Genomic DNA, 18,117 nt, shown 5'->3' with positions numbered 1-18,117 from the left:
TGCAATAGGGGGTTGTGTTTCACAGAAGACTTCAACTGGACGCACAGAACACTCTTAGGATTGGGTATGGGTCAGCAAGGAACAAATGTACCCGCTGTCCTTAGAGGGTTTCTTTCCACTTCCCTGTCAGAGGCCCAGTGTAGCCCTAGGGCTTTTTCCTTTCCAAATACAGGCTTAATCCAAGATGACAGTATCTGGCAAGCTCAATTGTGTTCTCATTAAGGATGCTGCACACCTGTTTTGATGGTACTTGTTAATGTCTCAGTATGGAAAGTGAACATTAGTGCTACAGATTTGAGAGTTGCAGGCATGACCATTATTTAACAAGTTAGCTAATGGCTTTGTGACTCTTCTTCAAAAAAAAGGGTAGCTGAGCATTTGGCATCATTTCACGTGAAAATGTGTCATGGAATTAGTTATGTACCAGCCTGGGCTAAGAAGTTGTTGAGTAAAATAGCTCAGAAAAGCTTTTGTTGATTGCGCATGACTGGAACATCATTGTTTGTGCTATTTTGTGAACAGGAGAGGAGGACATTGTACTTTCAGAGAAATCTTGGACTCCTTTACTGTGTGGGTAATGACTGTAACACTGTGACTACTCTTGGCAGTTCATGTAAATGATCCTTTAAATGGGAAGTGTAAATAAAATTGTAAGGACCTTTGTAAACTGAGAGCTGTCTGGTTAATATGGGATGTGAACATTTTCTGCAGTTCTGCATGTCTCTGGGGGGCTTTCCAAGGAGTGGTTGGTCCTCCTAGACAACCATCCTGTGGGGCCTGGGAAAAGGAGCTCGCATGAGACTCTGCTTGTTGGGAAAAAAAAAACTTGAGAAAAATATTATTACACTGTCATGACCCATCTCCTCTATGATCACTAGCTCATATCTAGCCCAGTTATTGACTCCTAGGCAGCTGGGCTCCTACTGCACTGCAGATTTCCATTCTGATGATTTATCTCCCTGACAGGAGAGTGTCAGTGGTCCCAAAGAAGGTACAAGGATTTGTACCAGATTTTTGGATCAGAATGTGAGGAGAGCAAAGAACAAATCTAAAAAATAATTTTCCTTATGTAGCCACCAAGTTTATCTGCAGGGAGAAGGCTACAGTGAATGCTAGGTCATTGGAAATAGGCCTTTATAACAAAACAGACCTGACTTCAGTGTGGTGAGCATGTTTTTCAGCAGAGTCTGAGAGTGGACTGTCAAAACTGAATTTCTGGCCTGAATTGGTGAGACACAGAAAGTACCGGATTGTCTCACTGGGGTTTTTTTTTCCCCTTTAAAAGACTAATTTATATTAAAACTATTTTACCATTAAGACCCCTTTAAAATAGTAGGAGTCAAAACATGTTGTAAATTGTGTGATATTTTTAATCCCCACTTATAATGATGCCACAAAAACCTGAAACCAACAACTGCTTCCTTGCTGGATTGGTTTTCTTCCATAGAAGACACTTCCCTTTTTTTTAACTACTTAGAGTCACCTCATACTGTAATTAAGGTTTGAAAAGCCATAAATCACTGTCATATTGGATGTGTTGCAGTATATGGGAGTTTCTTACTGCAGAATCTAACTTGTGGGAAAATACCTGGCCTTTGTGTGACAGGGAGGAGGGGAAGAGGGACTCTTCAGTCCTTTGCTCTTCAGTTACATGTCCTCGGAAAAAATGTAATTACTCTCATTACCTTCAGCATGTGTGTAACTCCTGCTACTGTGCATTTTACCAATGATTTTAATCAAATCACATGCTTCAGGGATTTAGCTTGTCAACTCTGAGGGGTAAGAAAGAATGTCAATTTACCCCTTCATGCTTTTTTTCTTCTTTTTCTCTTCCCCCCTTTCCAGCCCCTGGCCTTGCATGCTTGGCTGCGCACTGGTGCTCGAGTCACACTGACAGCCAGCTCTGAAGGTGGAACTGAAGTTTCCCCCAGGTCAGCTCAACAGGAACAGTGAATGATGTTCATTTTCTCTACAGCATGAGGCAGGGACTATGGGGCTAGTTTGTTTGCTTATTAAACTGTACTTATTATCTAGTATGTTAGCTTATGAAAAATTAAATAATATATTGAGTAGGAAGACACCGGGACTGTAAGGAGTTACCAGATTTTTTAAGATAGCTACTACAAAAAGAGGTAAAACCCCCCCCAAAGACTCCTGTCAAACAGTTGTGTCTGTCTGATGGGACTTGACAAATGGATTTGCACGCATAGATGGAAGGAAGGGAGAGGTTAAGGGTTCGGCTTCTCCTTCTACCCGGGCTTGGGACAGCGCGTTCGTTGCTTTCCCTCAGCGCGGTGGGAACAAGCTCGGCCCCTCAGAGCTCGACCCTCAGGGCTGAAGCCGGCGCGGTGCCCTCGGGGCAGCCCGGCGGCGTGGAAAGGGTACCCCGGCCCGGGCAGCGCCGTGTCCCTGAGGGGCCGCGGCTGCTCCCGTTGCGGGTCGCCCCGGCGTGCAGCAGGTGCCCGGGACCCCGGCCGGGGCGTGGGGCGGGTCCGTGCGGGTCCCGCCCGGTCCGGCGGCACCGCCCCCCGCGCTGCCCGGCGGGGCGGGGGCGCCGAGAGCCCCGGGCGGCCCTCGCTCCGCTCCGCTCCGGCAGCGGCCGCCGGCGCGAACAAAGGCGGCGGCGGCAGGCGGCGGTGGCGGCGCGGCCGTGCGCGGCAGCCCGCCCGCCCCTGCTTCCTGGGCCGGACCAGGCGAGGCGGCCCCCGCCCCGCCGCGAAGCGGAGCCGCCGCCGCCGCAGCAGCGCCGGTCGCGGGGCGCGCTCGCCGCCCGTCGCGGGAGCTGCATGTGCCCGAGAGCCGCGGCGGAGGATGGCCGTGCTCAAGCTCGCCGACCAGGTGGGCGCCGCGGGGCGGGGGGGAGCGGGCGGGCTCAGCCTCAGCCGCAGCCCCCGCGGCGGTGCGGGCGGCCGGGGGAGGCCCTTCCCCCTGCCGGGAGCCGCCGTGGAAGCCCCTCCGCGGGGAGCGCCGTGTGGTGCCGGGTCCCCGCTGCCCGCCGAGCCGCCGCCGATGCGCTTCTCTTCGCTTCCCGGCGGACATTGTCTGTGTGCGGCGGGCCGGGGGCTCGGAGCCGGGGCTGCGCAGGGCGCAGCTCGCCGGGGTCGCGGCAGCCGGTAGCGGGTGCGGGCTCTCGCCCGTCCCCGCCGAGCTGCCGCCCCGCGGTCCCCGGTGAATCCCTGACATCTCCCGTCGGCGGGGTGGGATGGAGGTGGGTGTCGGCTCGTTTCGAAAGGCCTCTCGGCTCTGCCTATCGTTCCTTTGGCTTTTTCCATCGTTTCATTGCCGTGCCACACGTAGAAATAATTTTTCCTTTTTACTTAGGAAGTGCCTCTTCGGATAAGCTGTTGCCGTTCTTCACAAGCTGCTAGGAAAACCTGTAGTATTAACATTTGGATCGTGTTAATTTTAGCAGTGGGTAGATAGCTGTAATCAGTATTAAGTATTTCTTATCACTGGTAGCTAGAAGCATTTATAAATATTTCATAAATTGATATTATGACTCCCACATCCTGGTTTATCCATATACTCTACCAACTGTTACACACTTTGCGTGCTTTAATCTGCTATTTTTAATTCAGCGTGGTCTGCCTGTGATCTGCAGCGTGGGTGTCCTGCAAGCCTCCGACCCTTCCTGTGGGTTTCAGAAGGACTGCCTGCAGCCAGCCCCTCTCCAAATACCCGTACTTGGACATCACAAGTCTTGCTCACAGTCTATTTACGCTTTTCCAAAAAAATCTTCCACATGCCCAAAGCTGCCACATAGCACATTGAAAAGAGTTTTGAAAGCAGCAAATGATAAAGCTGCTTCTAAAGTGAAAGCAATACTAGCGGACCAGACTATAATGTGTTTTCATGTGTAACAGAAGGCAGTATTTATGGGCTGCCTCCTGACATGTCCCTTGAATATCCTCATCTTTCGATCTGATGGTTATGGCTGGCAATGAAAGTGTTTCACACCATGAGGCTTCACTACCCCATGGTGCACAGACCGAGTGTCACAAATAAGGAGATTCAGGTGGGAGCTGTGTGTTAAATATCCAAACAGCAAGCATTAATATAAAAAATATGTGTGTTACAAAGGACCAAAATTGTACCATTTCAGTACTTTTTACATGTTTAGTGAAGCCCTTGAATTTACTGTATTTAGTATTTTTAAACCTTTGCTGACATCTTACAGCGAGATTTTTGCTGCAGCAGCAGTAGAAGTCAAAATTTATTTAAGTCTAGTAGATCACGTCTTGATGAAGTCTGTAGTGCTGTAGAAAAATGATAGACTGTTGTCTTAGGGTTCTCCCTCTTTTGTCTTCTCTAAGAACTCTCAAAGCAGAGGGAGGAAACTCCTCAGAGCTGCTGTGACACCCCTGCAGTGTACCTACATTGAGAATACTGAAAATTTTGGTGAATGCTCATCATTGTTCCTGGTCAGGCTGTGGCCTGGGACATGATAAGATAGGCTGATAATTTTTCTTTGTGGACATAGGTTTCCTGTTGTTTATAGAGGGATATGTTGGTCTACCTGTACCCATCCTACTGGGTCTCTTTTCATTTCCTTAATTTTCTTCAACAGATCTTTTTCTTTCACTTCGGAGAGAGTGGAGGAGGGGCAGGACACATTCAAAGCTGGCTGTGGTGCTTCCTCTTAAACCAAGAGCAGAAGTGTTTGTGTGCCTGTTTCTGTGTGCTCGGAGCTGTTGCTGGTGGAGCCATTCCCACCTGCAGCAGTGTCACCAAGGCACCGGGGCTGCACCGCAGCAGCTCTGTGTGCATCAGGGCAAGCTCTGCTTCTCTTCTGTATCACATTGGAGGGGTGCTGGCCCACCTTTAGCAGAGAGAGACGCAGTAACAGCAGCCTCATATGGTTATAGATAGACTCAGTCAAAAGAGAGGTGAATCTCTGCTGGAAAATGATGTGTCTGAGAAGATTTGCATTCCTGTAACCATTCCTGCATGTACTCAGGCTCACTGGGGTTGTGGGAGCAGACTCCTGCATTTCTTCCTGCTCTTGAAGATTGAGGCAGCTGTGACAGTGATAACTTGCAGCGATTCAGGAAACGGTTTCCTTTTTCTTAAACACCAAAAGCCACAGCTCACAATGTCCTGCAGTGAGATTTGGAGTATGAGGGACACTCCATGCATCCCTGCAGTGGTCAGGACCTGTGCTGCTGTGAGTGTGGGCTGCTCTTTGTGATCTCCTCCTTGCCTCCGTACTTGGCTTTTCTTACCAAGTGTATCTAACAGCACAGGTAGTATTCAGACAGATGAGAAATTAATCACACTGCTTCTCATACGTGCTTTGAAGACAGATATGTGTTAGTAGTTGCTGCTTTTTTGGTACACCTGAAAGGTGCTAAAGTATTGCTACACTTAAACCTTAAAAGAGACAATCAGTTCTTTTAGCTGCATTCACTTGTTAGGCAGGAGAGCTTAGTTTAAGAGTTTAGCGTTAGTGTAGGTTACCTGAATTTGCTTCCAGTGATGGTAATTATTAGCTCATCAGTTGAGCCAAGAGAAACCTGTAAGTGGTTTAACCACAGGAAGTGTATCCTACCATCGTTCGTTTCTAAATTAATTTCTTTCAGGCATGTAACTAGTCACTTTTGAATGACTAAATGTTAAGCAGAAAACAAGCTCAAATAATTAATAAAATTTAAACTAATTCATAGGATTATAATCTTTGTGCATAGTTGTGTCTGTGCATTTGTAAACATTCTGATATTCTAAATATTTCTGTTGTCATATACAAATATTGCAAAACTTGCTTTAAACCTTAACACATTTATCTGGTCCTTTTCTTACTACCTCTGCTGTGAATGTTAATTACAGCAAGCATGCAAGTTGTTTTAAGGAAAGAAAAAACTTTTTTTCTTTTCAATTCTAAGAGTTATTGCTGTACTGTTCCCTATCCAAGTCATTGGCTGTACCTTTTCCATTTCAAGAAGCATTAGTATTTTATATTGTGTGAGGGTACAGATGTTTATGGTAAAAGGTTGCAATTAAGCTAGAGTTCAGAAGGAGCAGAAGACAAGTGCTCCAACAAGTGAGCAACCAGAGGCTTTCAGGTGTGAGTGGTGTTCTCAAAGGGTGAAGGTATTGATCTGCTTGTGACTTTCATGGCTGCTTTTTGAGCAGCAGTTGTTGCCTGGACCCACCTTTCTGATCCTTTGAATAATCAGCAGACGTAAGGCTCTTCCTGCTGCCACTCTCCCTGCCTGCTGTCTGCAGTTCTTTGCCCAGCTTATTCTTCATACTAGCACCAAGTAACCTGGTTTCTTGAGAACTGTTTGTTTGCCACTGGCAAACTTTTCCAGAGAAAGTCTGGTAGCTGATGTCCCATCCAGTGTGCTTTTCATCTTCATGGTTTCCACTGCTGGTTCTGGGCAGCAAACAGACAATTGCTTCTGTCAGCACTGTGTGAAAAGGTAAAATATCTTAAAATAATCCTATATGTAAACTTCTGTGATTCACCTTTTGAAAATTATTTTGGAAGAACCTAAAGTTTCTCCATCTTATTTTCAGTTTTGCCTTGCCAGTTGGGGCCTTCCTTGCAGAGTTGCCACCTCTGCCCCCAGGCCTGCAGGTTGTCTCTTTAGCTAACTCTATCATCTTCTTTCTGTTTAATGCCAACAAAGTCGCTCTGTGCATGGCTGTTTGATTTGGGATACCAGCTCTGCCTTCACCTCCGTGGCACAAATGTGCTCATTGTGCCCGTCAGAGCGGGGTGTGTGTGGGACAGGGATTGATGCCTGTCAGAGCTGATGCAAGCTCCACTGCCTGCTGGTGGTTATAGTTGTGCGTGTTTGCAGAGGAAATGTACCTCTGTCTTTGAAAGACGCTGAGAAGGTTTTCTATAAACAAAAATAAAATGGGAAGTTACCTAGGAAGTGCAGCCTGTGTAGCTGCTGTTAAGAGATGTAGTGCTTGGTGGTTTCATGCCCGCACTGCCAGATCCAGTGAGAAGCTTGCTGTAAATTTGAGACAGACATGGGCTCTAGCTAGCCTTGGGCCAGTGCATCTGGAGGGTCATAGTTTACTGTGACTTCAGAGTCACCAGCCCAGGCCCTGTATGTACAAAACAACAGAATTACTTTTAGGCTGCCCTCACAAGCATGCATATGCATGCATAAGGGTAATGGAGCCCAGATGAATGGTAGTGTATGTGCTTAGGCTGCTATTAACTGCAAGCCCTCATCCTGTCTCCTGGTATTTTGCCTGTTGCCCTTGATTGCTGAGGGTAATGCAGTGTGACTAGAACTGAAAGAACCATTTCTCTCCCTTCCCCAAATGTTTTCCTGTGTTTGACAGTTCTTTGCTGACCATCAGGATCTTTTTTATTATGGTCACAGAGAAACAGCGTTAAACAGATGTTTAAATAATTTTAAACAGATGTCAAAGATCATAAAAATCTGCTGGGCAAAGGCTGGACTTGTGTCTGAACACACTTAAAACCAAAATGAATACAACAGTAACAAACAGTCTCCTATGAAAACCAATTACATTTCCAAGTGATGGTGTTTCTAACTTATTTCAGAATCATTCAATTGACAGTAATGTCTTTCTGTGTATCCTTTCTCTGTGACATGTAAAAGCATCTGAGAAAATGCCCCTGAATCTACTGTATAAAATAGGAGCAATGAACCTCTGCCTCATGCCCACAGGCAGCCCATGAGTTAATTTGGTGTGGCATGTGATGCCATGATTCCTCCCCTCCTCATATTATGACTAGATAATATTAAGGTGTGTATATTAATTTGCAGTCTTCTAAGTGGTTTTGAAAGGGCTCACAGCCAGAAAGAGAGAATCCATTTTAGTACAAAATACTCAGCCACAAAACTAAGGTAATTGTGGGGAGGGAAGGAAGAGGAATTTACCCACAGGAGTGTGTCTCTATTATTTTGTGCGAAATTAAAATGTGGTTGGACCAAAATAACTCCACCGTGGCTGCCACTGTCTTTCTGGAGCCATGATATTCCTAGGTGTCATGCATATTGTGAGACATGGTTCCATGCTTTTTAAAATAAAATAAAAACTTTGGAAATACTGGGATGTGCCAGAATTCCTGGTCTTGTTCAGACCTGTAGGAGTGATGGTTGCTGCCATTTGGTATAGATGGCACCTTAACTCTGACACAGAATCATCATATTGTTTAGATTGGAAAAGATCTTCAGGATCATAGAGCCCAACCATAAACCCAACACTGCCAAGAACACCACGGAAATATGTCTCTACACTCCTTCTAAATGCCTCCAGGGATGGTCCTGTTTGGAGGAGGTGGCTTTGGGTCCCCAAAAAGAGCAAGATAGAGACTCAAAAGGGAAGCTGCTTTGCTGCCTTTTTTGTCATGGCTTCTGCAATGTTTCACTTCCTAATAATTTTGTAACTTGTTTCAAGGTAAAAAGGAAGCACTTGAGTCAGGAGAATTAATTTATGGCATGGTATAGCGTGCTCAAGTATAGATATTTCTTTAACAGAGAAATTCTCTGGGGGTTTGCTCTTTGGTAGTGCTGGAAAGGTTTGGAGTGGTTGTGCCTAGATGCCTGGCTGTTTTGAGAGGGGTGTGCCTGCCATCTTAAGGTGTTAGTTTTCTTGAGTTGCAGATGGCATCCAGCAGAACTTGCCCTCCTGTACTCTCTTGAGGTGTAGTATTTTATCCAGGCCTGACAAGGGCCTCATGACCTCCTCCTGCTCATCTCTTAAATGAAGATGTCGTTGTCATGGCTACATTTAGTAGAGAAATAAACATTGCTCCCAGCTTGGGTGCTTGTGTAATGGCTTGGTTCCAGGAAGGTGATGTTTTTATCTGGATCCTTGCTCGAGGGTGGACAGATGTTTTCTGTGACCTGGGAACAGCAGTGCCCAAGCTGGAGCCGGCTGGTCACTGGACGTGGTGGCTGCGCGTGCTGTGCCTCCCCGGGACACGATTTCGGGTCGGTGCCGCTGTCAGCAGCACCGCACAGCGCTGACGGTCACACGCTGGGCTGGGGAACAAATCCCTGCGAGCAGAGAGAACTTTTAAGCATTGTTTCTAGAGGTCAGTGTGTAGCTGAGCCTGCTTGTTTGTTGCCAAGAGAGGCAGAGGCTGGGATGTGTTGGTGATGGGAAGGGTTTCCCTGTGCTGGCTTTGCGGTCTGTTCAGGGAGAAGCCAGGCCAAGTCCCTTCTCTTCTTCCTGAAGCTGCCCCAACATTAACAGATCTCTGCTTGTGGAATGAGCAGTTTCCTCTTTAAGAACCACTGTTGGAGTTAATTCTGTCTTCAGGCTAATAGCTAATGCTTCAACTAACATATTATGTTTTTAGGCTTTTTTTAACCTCTGTCCAGAATTTTTTCCTTTCAGTGGTACTAATATTAGCTTGATATCAACACATGCCTACAGGAGCCAGATATTGTAGGTATAAGCCTGTTAGGCAAATGTTTCAAGGTATATTGTGATAGCACTGACCATTTCCTCTGTTTTTTATTCCTGCTTTTTTGAATGCCCTACTTCACATACTGCCTCTGTATGTTGCAAAACATACAGGTGATCTAAACTTGCTGACAGACTACCTCTGTATTTTAATCCTTTAGTGCATTTTTTGGCTGTTCCTGTATTGAAATTAGTTTTTTATTGTTGTTGTTGTTTCCAGAAGTATATATCTGTCATTTGTCACTTTTTTTGTTAGCTGGAAAGCTTGGGTTGGCAAGTTCCCACAGCTGCTGTCTGTGGCTTCAGCCTTTTTTTTTACTTTGCTGCACTAGAAACATGTAGCAGCATGTTGGAACCCTTCAGCATGGTGATGGGTGGGAATCAAAGCATTACAAAATTACATCTAAAGGGGAGAAATTATTTTGCAGTTTCAACCAAGGGTTTGAGGTCATTCTTGGATGTTTGCAAGGAGTTGGTCAACAAATTACAGCATTTAGTTGTGGCTAGGTAATTGTGACATTCTGAAAGAGCGTGTGCTTTTTGATGACAGACATTTGCATGTGTTTTGCTTTTGGGGGAAGAAAAATCTTTCCTGTCTGCAGATGTACAACCAAAAATGGAGGCTGTTGAATGGATTTCGTCCATGCAGTGCTGAACCTCCTGGCCTAGCAGGCTTGTCTGCTTGATGTTTGTTCTTCGAGTTACGAGCTGGTTTTTATATATACACGTGCATTTTTGTGCTGGAATTATTTGTCAAGGCTTGCTGTGTTGTTTTTAAAAGAGTACTTGGGGAGAATGAATGCCCTCACAAAGCCCCACTTCCCCCTCACAGCTGCATGCTACTGCATCTTTGTGAGGAAGTAGACAAAACCAGAGTAGTTAACTCCTGCATATGGTCTTAACTGATGTACCTGATGGCATCTATTTACTGAGCTGAGGCTTCAGCTCCTTTCCATAAAGGAATTGGTTTCTTATGGAAAAACCCTTGTGTTACTGAATTTTGTACATGTAGGATTGCTTCAAGGGCCATGTGTTGATATCCTTAATAGCACTGTCTGCAAATAATCTCTAGTGATGAATAATTTTCTGTTTAAATGTTAGGATTTTTATTCTGGTAATTTTTTGGATCTCATTATATGGCCTGTTTCTTTCCCCATCTTGCAGCCTTTGTAATTTTATAGACTTGTTGCTTGAACAAATGTTTTGTCCATGCAAAAGCTTTAGCAGAACAGTTGTTTGGTGTCTACTTGGTTGCATACCCCTAACTACATGTCTCTGTAAATGAAGTCCTGCCAGAAGTAAAGAGCATGTAACTTACAGAAATTTGTGTAAAAATGTAAAAATCAAGTATTGTATCTGCAGTGTATCAACTGAAAAGAAAGCACCAGTCAACTGCACAAGCTTTCACATTCTAAATATGATCAAATAATTTCTGTGAAAGGAAATGAATATGAACATTAATAAGCTTTTATATGCACTTTGTCATTAATAATAATGTAGATAATACCATTCAGATGGAGAACATAACCCATTTTATCACAGCATCATTTTAACATGATAGGCTCCTTGCCTTTCCAAGGTGAAAGAGCCACAGATTGCCTTCTGAAATCTCATCCTCAAATGAAGTTTTGCTTTTGGCTGTATCAAATCTAGACCAGCTTTGCAGGAATATGGGGAAGCTGCTTTGTATTTATAATAACGCACTGGTAGCAGCACCTATCTTGCTGTGTTTTTATGTGTAAAGTTAAATTTTCCCATACTTCTAAGAGATAAAAGTGGACATCATGTCCTTTTCACTAGTGTTTTTATTCTTGCCCTTATAGGTGTTTGTTTTGTTTTTGTAATAAAGGTTACTTCTGTTGTCTTCTGTGCAGTAAGGCAGCACAACAAAGCTGTGCCTGTGCTGTTGGGCCTTGCTGGCAGCAGATGGGTACATCAAGCTGTCTGGTGTCACCAGGCTGGGCTGGTGTCACTGCTGGAGCCAGCCCCCTTGCCACGGGAGCTGGTGCCAGCAGGGAGCTAGCATCTTGAAGCTAGAATCCCACAGTATTATCTGATAAAACACTGATTTGCTCAGTGTGGTCTTTAGTTGTTTAGCATGCCCAGGGTAAAAAAATTAAAGAACAAGGGCCTGAAAACCCCCATATTGTCTTTATGCTTCCAGCTGTTTTAATGTGCTTGCCAATGTAACATGCAGCACTTATCTCCAAGTTAGAATCAAGAGAGGGACTTATTTAGTCATTGACTTCAGGAACATTTCCAAAGTGTTCTACAAATGAAGTAAATGTGGTGTGCCAGGTTCTGCAACCATTGCCTCTGTTTGAGAGGAGCAGGCTTAGGTGAGTGATCTTCTTGCACCCTGTTTGGCGTGAATCAAGCCTAGTATGAGGAATTTTTTTTTTTTTTAATGTAAACAAGCCTTGATCCTTTAGCTATATGCATAATCCTGCTCCTCTTTAGGAGATGTGGCCCAGCTTCTGATGGGGTTTTCTACAAGTGGAGCCTGTGGCTCCAATAACCTTGGCTGGACACGAATCTGAGATTTTTTTTAAAGAAGCTGCCAAGGTGGCTTTAGAATTTGGAGAGAGGAGGTGGAAGGAGAGGAATTGCCTGGGCAGCAGAGGCAGAGAGCAGGAGGGATGATAGGAGGAGGCAGAGGAGGCAGGCATTGTGTAGCTGGAGGTGCAGTGCTGCTGCCTGATGGCACTGCCAAGAGAAGATGCTTGTTACCCTTTTCACAGCTGGAGAGCTGCTGCAGAGAAACTCTGTGACTTGAGTCAGGCTGAGAAGGGGGCTGGTTGCAGAGCAAGAGCCAAATCCTGATTTACCTCTTTCAGTGGCTGATTCACAGTGATGCCCTTCCTTCCTGCAGATTGTTTTAACACTGTTTACTGTGTGGGCTGATGCCAATCTCATGATGTTGCAAGGTGAGAAATGAATGGTGGCATGCGTTGTCATAGTACTGTTAAATTCAATTAACATATCGGGTTTTTTAGATATTTGTTCTGTAAACTGTAAAATCAGAATTGCTGCTGCTTAAGAGCAAGTGCTCTGTTAGGAAGTGGTTTCTAGGTCACCTGGTAGGTAAAGACTTATTGTGGCTGTCTTTGGGCACTAGTCCTGTGTCATAGGCTTAGTGTTGTGTCCTGGCAGTGCAAATGGTAAAAGTGAGATCAGCCTGTTATGCATCAATGCTGCTTGTTTAGCCTAAATGTCCTAATAATCCAGGACTGCCTGACTCTGTCATGGAGCTCACATGCATATGAAGCTGGATTTTTCAGATAAATGGAGATTAGCCTCTCAAATCTGAAAACTTACTGTCAGTGGATTAGATGGTGCCCTTTGGGTACATTTCACACAAGCTCCATTTCATGTCTGGCTCAAACTCAGCAGTCTTGGAATTATAAAATCATTCAGGTAGGAAAATACCCTTTAGATAATTGAGTCCAGCTGTTGAAAACACCATTAAACAACCGTCAAAGCTGGCACACTACAAACTCATTAGGCTACAACACAGTCCTTCAGCAGAAATGTTTGTGGTTTAACATAGTGCTGGCTGATTCCCATACCATGTTTGAGTCATTTAGATACCTCCTTAAGTAGGGATCAATACATTTAAATTAAATTCTAACACAGGTAATCCACTTGAATACAAAGCAGACATTTTAAACCCATTCAGAAACCCCACTATGTCTTCTCACTAAGCTCTGCTTATTACGGGTAAATATTTATAGACATATAACCTAGTTTCTAATTAGAAGAAGTTCCTCCTTCCAGAATAATTTTCAAGAAGGCTGGTTAATTTGTCCATCACCCCTGCTTCTCAGAGGAGTGTCATTTCTTTTCTGCAAACAGGAGCAAATGGAGCTGAACAGATTCGCCCTCCTCCACAGCAGAGGTTCAGACTAGCTAAACCAGCCATGTAGCCTGTGCAGCTCCAAGAGTGAATTATCCAGACCTGGGTTCTCTGAGGATGTGCCCACTGTTGGTGGGGAGATCCCACAGCCCAGGAGCACCTGCAGGCTGTGGCTTGGCAGGTGCAGCTACCTGGGGTGTAGCTGGTTACAGAAGCCTTGTGTTTATCCTCTTCCTACAGGCATAGGCACAGCTTTCACATTAATCAGGGATTGCATTTGGGATCTCCTGGTTCCTGTTCCTGGGTAGAGTTTGCATATCTTTAATGGGGTTTTATGCATGCTCTGTGCCCTCCAAGGCAGGTTTGTGATTCACCAGAGAGCTGTCTGGAAAAGGAGAGACAAATGACGGCAAACCACAGAGCAGGCACATGATCTTCAGCACTTCTTGTTCCCGCGGGGCTGGCTGAAGACAGCTCCAAACAACTGTCTGAAAAGCCTTGTGTGACTCCTAAGGGATGACTCTGTGAAGACATAGGGTCTCCAACCCTTTAAAGACCTGTACACTTTCAGACAGTTGTCTGGGGAATTCTTCAGTTGGCTGTGAGGTAGGGACAAAAATTAAAAGGAGTGTACAAGCAGGTGTGATTCAGTGCCTGAAGCCTCCAAAAAGCTTTAGCATAGAGCAGGCTTTCTCCTAGGGCTTGTCATCAGCAGCTTGCCCAGGACCAAGGAAATAGGGAAGGCTCTGTCCCACAGAAGTAACAAAATGTCTTTATGCATTTTCTTTTCCTGAGAGATTGAGCTGTTCAGAGTCTGCTGGACTGAACTACACTGCTAACATCAAAAAAAAAAAAAAAAGTACAGTGAAAATAACTGCTTCACCTCTGTGGGTACAATTCCAACCACAGTGTCACATTTGTTTTATTCCCGATGCTGCTTCTGTTGATGTATTTTGTTTGCTTTCAAGCAGTAGGCTTGGAGAGAACACTCCAGAGTTTTGCCTGTTCTTAACAAAAGGTTCAGCTGATACATTAATTGAACCTTGAACATGTGCAGTAATATTTTTAAGCCACAGTAGATGTTTCACCAGTAAGGTAATTCTCTAAAGAGGGATAAAGTTTGCTCAGCCAGAGGAGAGCTTTCTTGCTTGTGCCTTATTGCATAAATTCCTGCATGTTGTACTGCCCCACAGAGTTGTGCTGGGCCTGGTGTTCATAGCAGGACAAGTGGAATCAACATAAAAGCCATCTTTCTGCTGAGGTCTGTCTTAACCAAGCTGAAAAACCAGTCAGACCTACTTTATATTGCCCATGTCCCGTTTTTGGGAAACAAATGTGATTGAAGACAAGCTTTGTATTACCAGTGAGCCCTTAGAGGGTAGTAAAACTGCCTGCAATAATATAATTAGAAGGGGCTTTAATTGTTTGGAGTCTGTTCCCTGGTGCTCTCCTTACCTGTGTAGCACAGCCAGGCTTGGGATACTATGTCTGGTTTCTTGCCCTACCACCAGGCAGGCCTGGGTGCTGATTTGCCTTGAGATGTGGGAGAACTGCCACAGGTTGGGCAAAGCCAGAGCAGCTTAATTGGCAGGGACTGCCCAGGTCCTGCTTCTGGGGAGGGGCCATGTCTGTGCAAAGTGTTTGCTTCCCCATCCTGAGGATTAGGGATCCAACCTGTGGGCTTCTTTCTTTCACAGTGGGGATCTGCTTTGTTACTCTGCCAGCCCTTCCCCTAGATAGTGGCTAATCCTGGATTTAAAGACCCCAGAAGGGACAACGGAGTTCAAATGTCTTTTTGATCTTTGTTGCTGAGGCGAAGTTGGATCATTTGCTACGAGCTGATTTCAGTTGTGCTTGGAAATTTACTGAAACAGCTACTCTGAAATAACTACTCTGAAGAGATATTTTGGTGTGGGCGCTCATATTCTTGCATAAGAGCGTAGTTTGCTGGTCTGTCTTAGTGCACCATGGAACTAAAATACTTGCTGACTAACTATTCAAGAATAGTGCTTTTGGTAGATGCCTGAGCACAGAAAAGCCCACTACAAAGAACAAAGACACCCCCCATCCCACCCTGATTGCAAAGAGGATGTTCTTCCCAAGGTATTTAAATAGTTCTGTTCATTCATGTTTGTTTAGAAAAGAGCAGTGGTAAGTTTTATGTTGCATGGTTTAAAATATTTCATATTCATTAACAAATGAGTACCAATTAATTTTACATTATGATGCTTAAGGGGTAGGCTGGAAGGAATGGTATTTAGCTGTGGCTGTTTGGCAATTATGACCTTGTATATAATAACAGACTCAATAAATTCTTGATGTGAGAGAGCACCATTAATCAACACAGAGTTAATTAACTGTGCTGCTTACTTAGGAAGTGATGTGCAGAATGGTCTGAATCTCTGCAGTGCTGCAGGCTGGATATGTTTAATTTGTTTGATACCTGCCTTGTTTACATAGAAATTTCCCTCAAAATTGGTGCTGGAGAGGGAGCAACACTTCCTCCAGGTGACTGGACACTGGTCTCACAGGTCATTTTCTGCCATGGCTCTGACACTCTGGCAGACCTTACACGGGTCGCTGTGTCACTTAGGCTTTCTGTCACCTCCACGTAGAAGGTGGAAGCCTTTGGATGAGTGCTGCAGTGCTGGTAATGGAAAGTGCTCTTGCATCAATGGTTTTGTTTAGGTTAATCCTATAAGACTGCCAGGAAATTAGGAATCATGGTGATAATTAAGACTTATACTCATCAGCTCTAATTTAGACTTTATATAGGACTGTTTTTTTCTTGTGTGTTTTTTTAATAATTTGAAATGTAGTCCGAAAATGAACAAGATTCAGCCCATGTTCAGAAAGACAAGCATCCATCTCTGTACCACTCACCCCTTCACACTCCAAATAGATCTTTTCATTTTCCTGATAATGTGATACTTAGAAGTATGAAACTGTCTTGGCCTTTTGGAATGGCCATCCTTTTGTTGGCTTAGTGTGCATATTAATGTGAAGGATGGATTTCTAACGTGGCATTGTACATTTTAATGTATATTTTAAATTATATATGTACATTTATTTATATATGTACATTTTTATGACATTGTAGATAATCTGTCTTTTTTGCTGTCTCTTGAACCACTTTAATAGCTGGGGTCACTGTGGACTGTCACAGAAGGATTCAAAGGTCTGAGCCATGGGAATGCTTTAAGCTTGTTGAGAGGAGTGCTCACTAAGAGCCAGTTTGGAGAGTTTGAGAGTTACTCCAATATGAGAGAAATGAGAGAAAGCAACTGTTTTCCTGCTGCTGGAATGTAAAACCTCCTGAGTCCATATGCCCTGCTTTTATTCTTGAAGTTAATTTAACTTAGAGCTATAGCACAAACAGTCTTCTTTCTTTTCCTTCTTTTTTTAATGTAAGTGCAGTTAAGTGTAATCCTTCATCTTCTGTCCTCTCTCTGCCACCTGGGCTCTTAGTCTTAATTAGAGCCTGTTTAGCAAATAGCTAATACAAGAGTGGCTTAGTATTACTACCACAAGAGATGGCAACCAAATAGGGCCAGAAATAGATTAGCAGAAACTGTAGTCTGAAAGTGTAATGGAATGCTCTTTGCCATTTATAATGATGCAACTAATTATAGGGGCCTGAGAGTGGGGAAGGAGAGAGGAAGAGATTTTTCACTTTAGATCTCAAGGCAGAGAAAAGTAATGGTTCAGCCAATCTTTCGTCTGCAAATGGGATTTCTCTGCTGCAACCACACAGCTTCTGTATTTGATACAATGGAAAGCAGTAACGCTTAAATGATAGAAAAACAACTGTTCTTTTTTTTTCCCCGCTTTTTTACTACCCACTCTGGGAAACAGAAGTCAACTGACACCTCTTCTTATTAACCCCAAAGTGTAGCTAGTGGTTATGGCCTGGCATCCCTACTTTTCCACCCTCCCATCCAGCTCTGTCCCTGAGCGGCTGGCGTGGCTCCTGCTGACTCTGGCGGCTCATCCTGTGCTCCAGCTGCCATGCAGACAGCACGTGCAGAGAGGCTGCTTCACTTAGGTATGTAACACTTTCTCAAATTCAGCCTTGGGCCAGGTTCTTCATGAGCTGCAGGGGACTCAATCCAGTGAATGGGCAATACTGTACTAAGCTGGTATTAATGAGAGCTCTTCCATTTGAGTGCTATGGCCCTTGGTCCCACACACAGATGTTTTAAGATATGCACTACATGGTACATGTATAGATCCTTAACTTTTTTTTAAATTTTATTTCTGAGCTCCTTTCAACCATGGTTTTCTTTAGAGCCATGCATGTTACTCCTTTTTTGGAGAAGCCCTGTCTCTTGCCTGTATATTAGTGTAATTTTTCCTTCCTTATACCTCTTAATGTTTTCAGAGAGTGGTGGAAGATGGTCTGTGCTTTCCCCTGTGCCTAGCTTGTGTCACAGAGTCCCAAGTCCTGGACTTTACTCCTTGACTTTACCCCCGTTTATGTTTCCAGCACAGTCTCTCTTTTCCTTTTTTTTATTGCCAGCTGCCAGAGTGTCTTCAGTGCTGTGAAGTCAGATGAAAGGTAGCAGTTAAAGCTCCCTTTGCAGCAGTCCTTCCCTTGGGTGTGCTGGTAGAAATCCCTTCGATCTCTGCTGAAGTTTCATCATCCCCTTCATTCTTAGCTTCAGAAGAACTAGGATTGCTCAGAAGTTCTAGGATCATTTTCTCCTGACACCACCAAAAAACCTGAGCTGGGGGGCAGTACAAGCAAGAGTAATTAGTTTTCAATAGTTTTAAGTATCATATGTCATTTGTGGTTCCTAATTTCTGATGATTTCATGAAGAGATTTTTCTTCATTTGTTTTGGCCTTATAAACAGCCCA

At 44.4% G+C, this 18,117-nt stretch overlaps 1 protein-coding gene across 1 annotated transcript in view; it reads left to right on the top strand.

Annotated features, from left to right (window-relative positions):
- Window positions 1-2,794: 2,794 nt before the first annotated feature.
- The window catches only part of ANKRD44 (ankyrin repeat domain 44), a 127,637-nt gene continuing 112,314 nt past the window's right edge, over window positions 2,795-18,117 (top strand). Inside the window, exon 1 of the mRNA XM_053981821.1 lies at window positions 2,795-2,838. Within this exon, the coding sequence (XP_053837796.1) occupies window positions 2,812-2,838 (27 nt within the window). The 5' untranslated portion in view covers window positions 2,795-2,811. The remainder of the gene's footprint in view (window positions 2,839-18,117) is intronic.

This window comes from Vidua macroura, chromosome 7, assembly GCF_024509145.1.
Source record: "Vidua macroura isolate BioBank_ID:100142 chromosome 7, ASM2450914v1, whole genome shotgun sequence".
Taxonomy (NCBI): Eukaryota; Metazoa; Chordata; class Aves; order Passeriformes; family Viduidae; genus Vidua; species Vidua macroura.
Note: the sequence above shows the minus strand (reverse complement) of the source record. Positions and strands in the feature narration are given on the sequence as shown.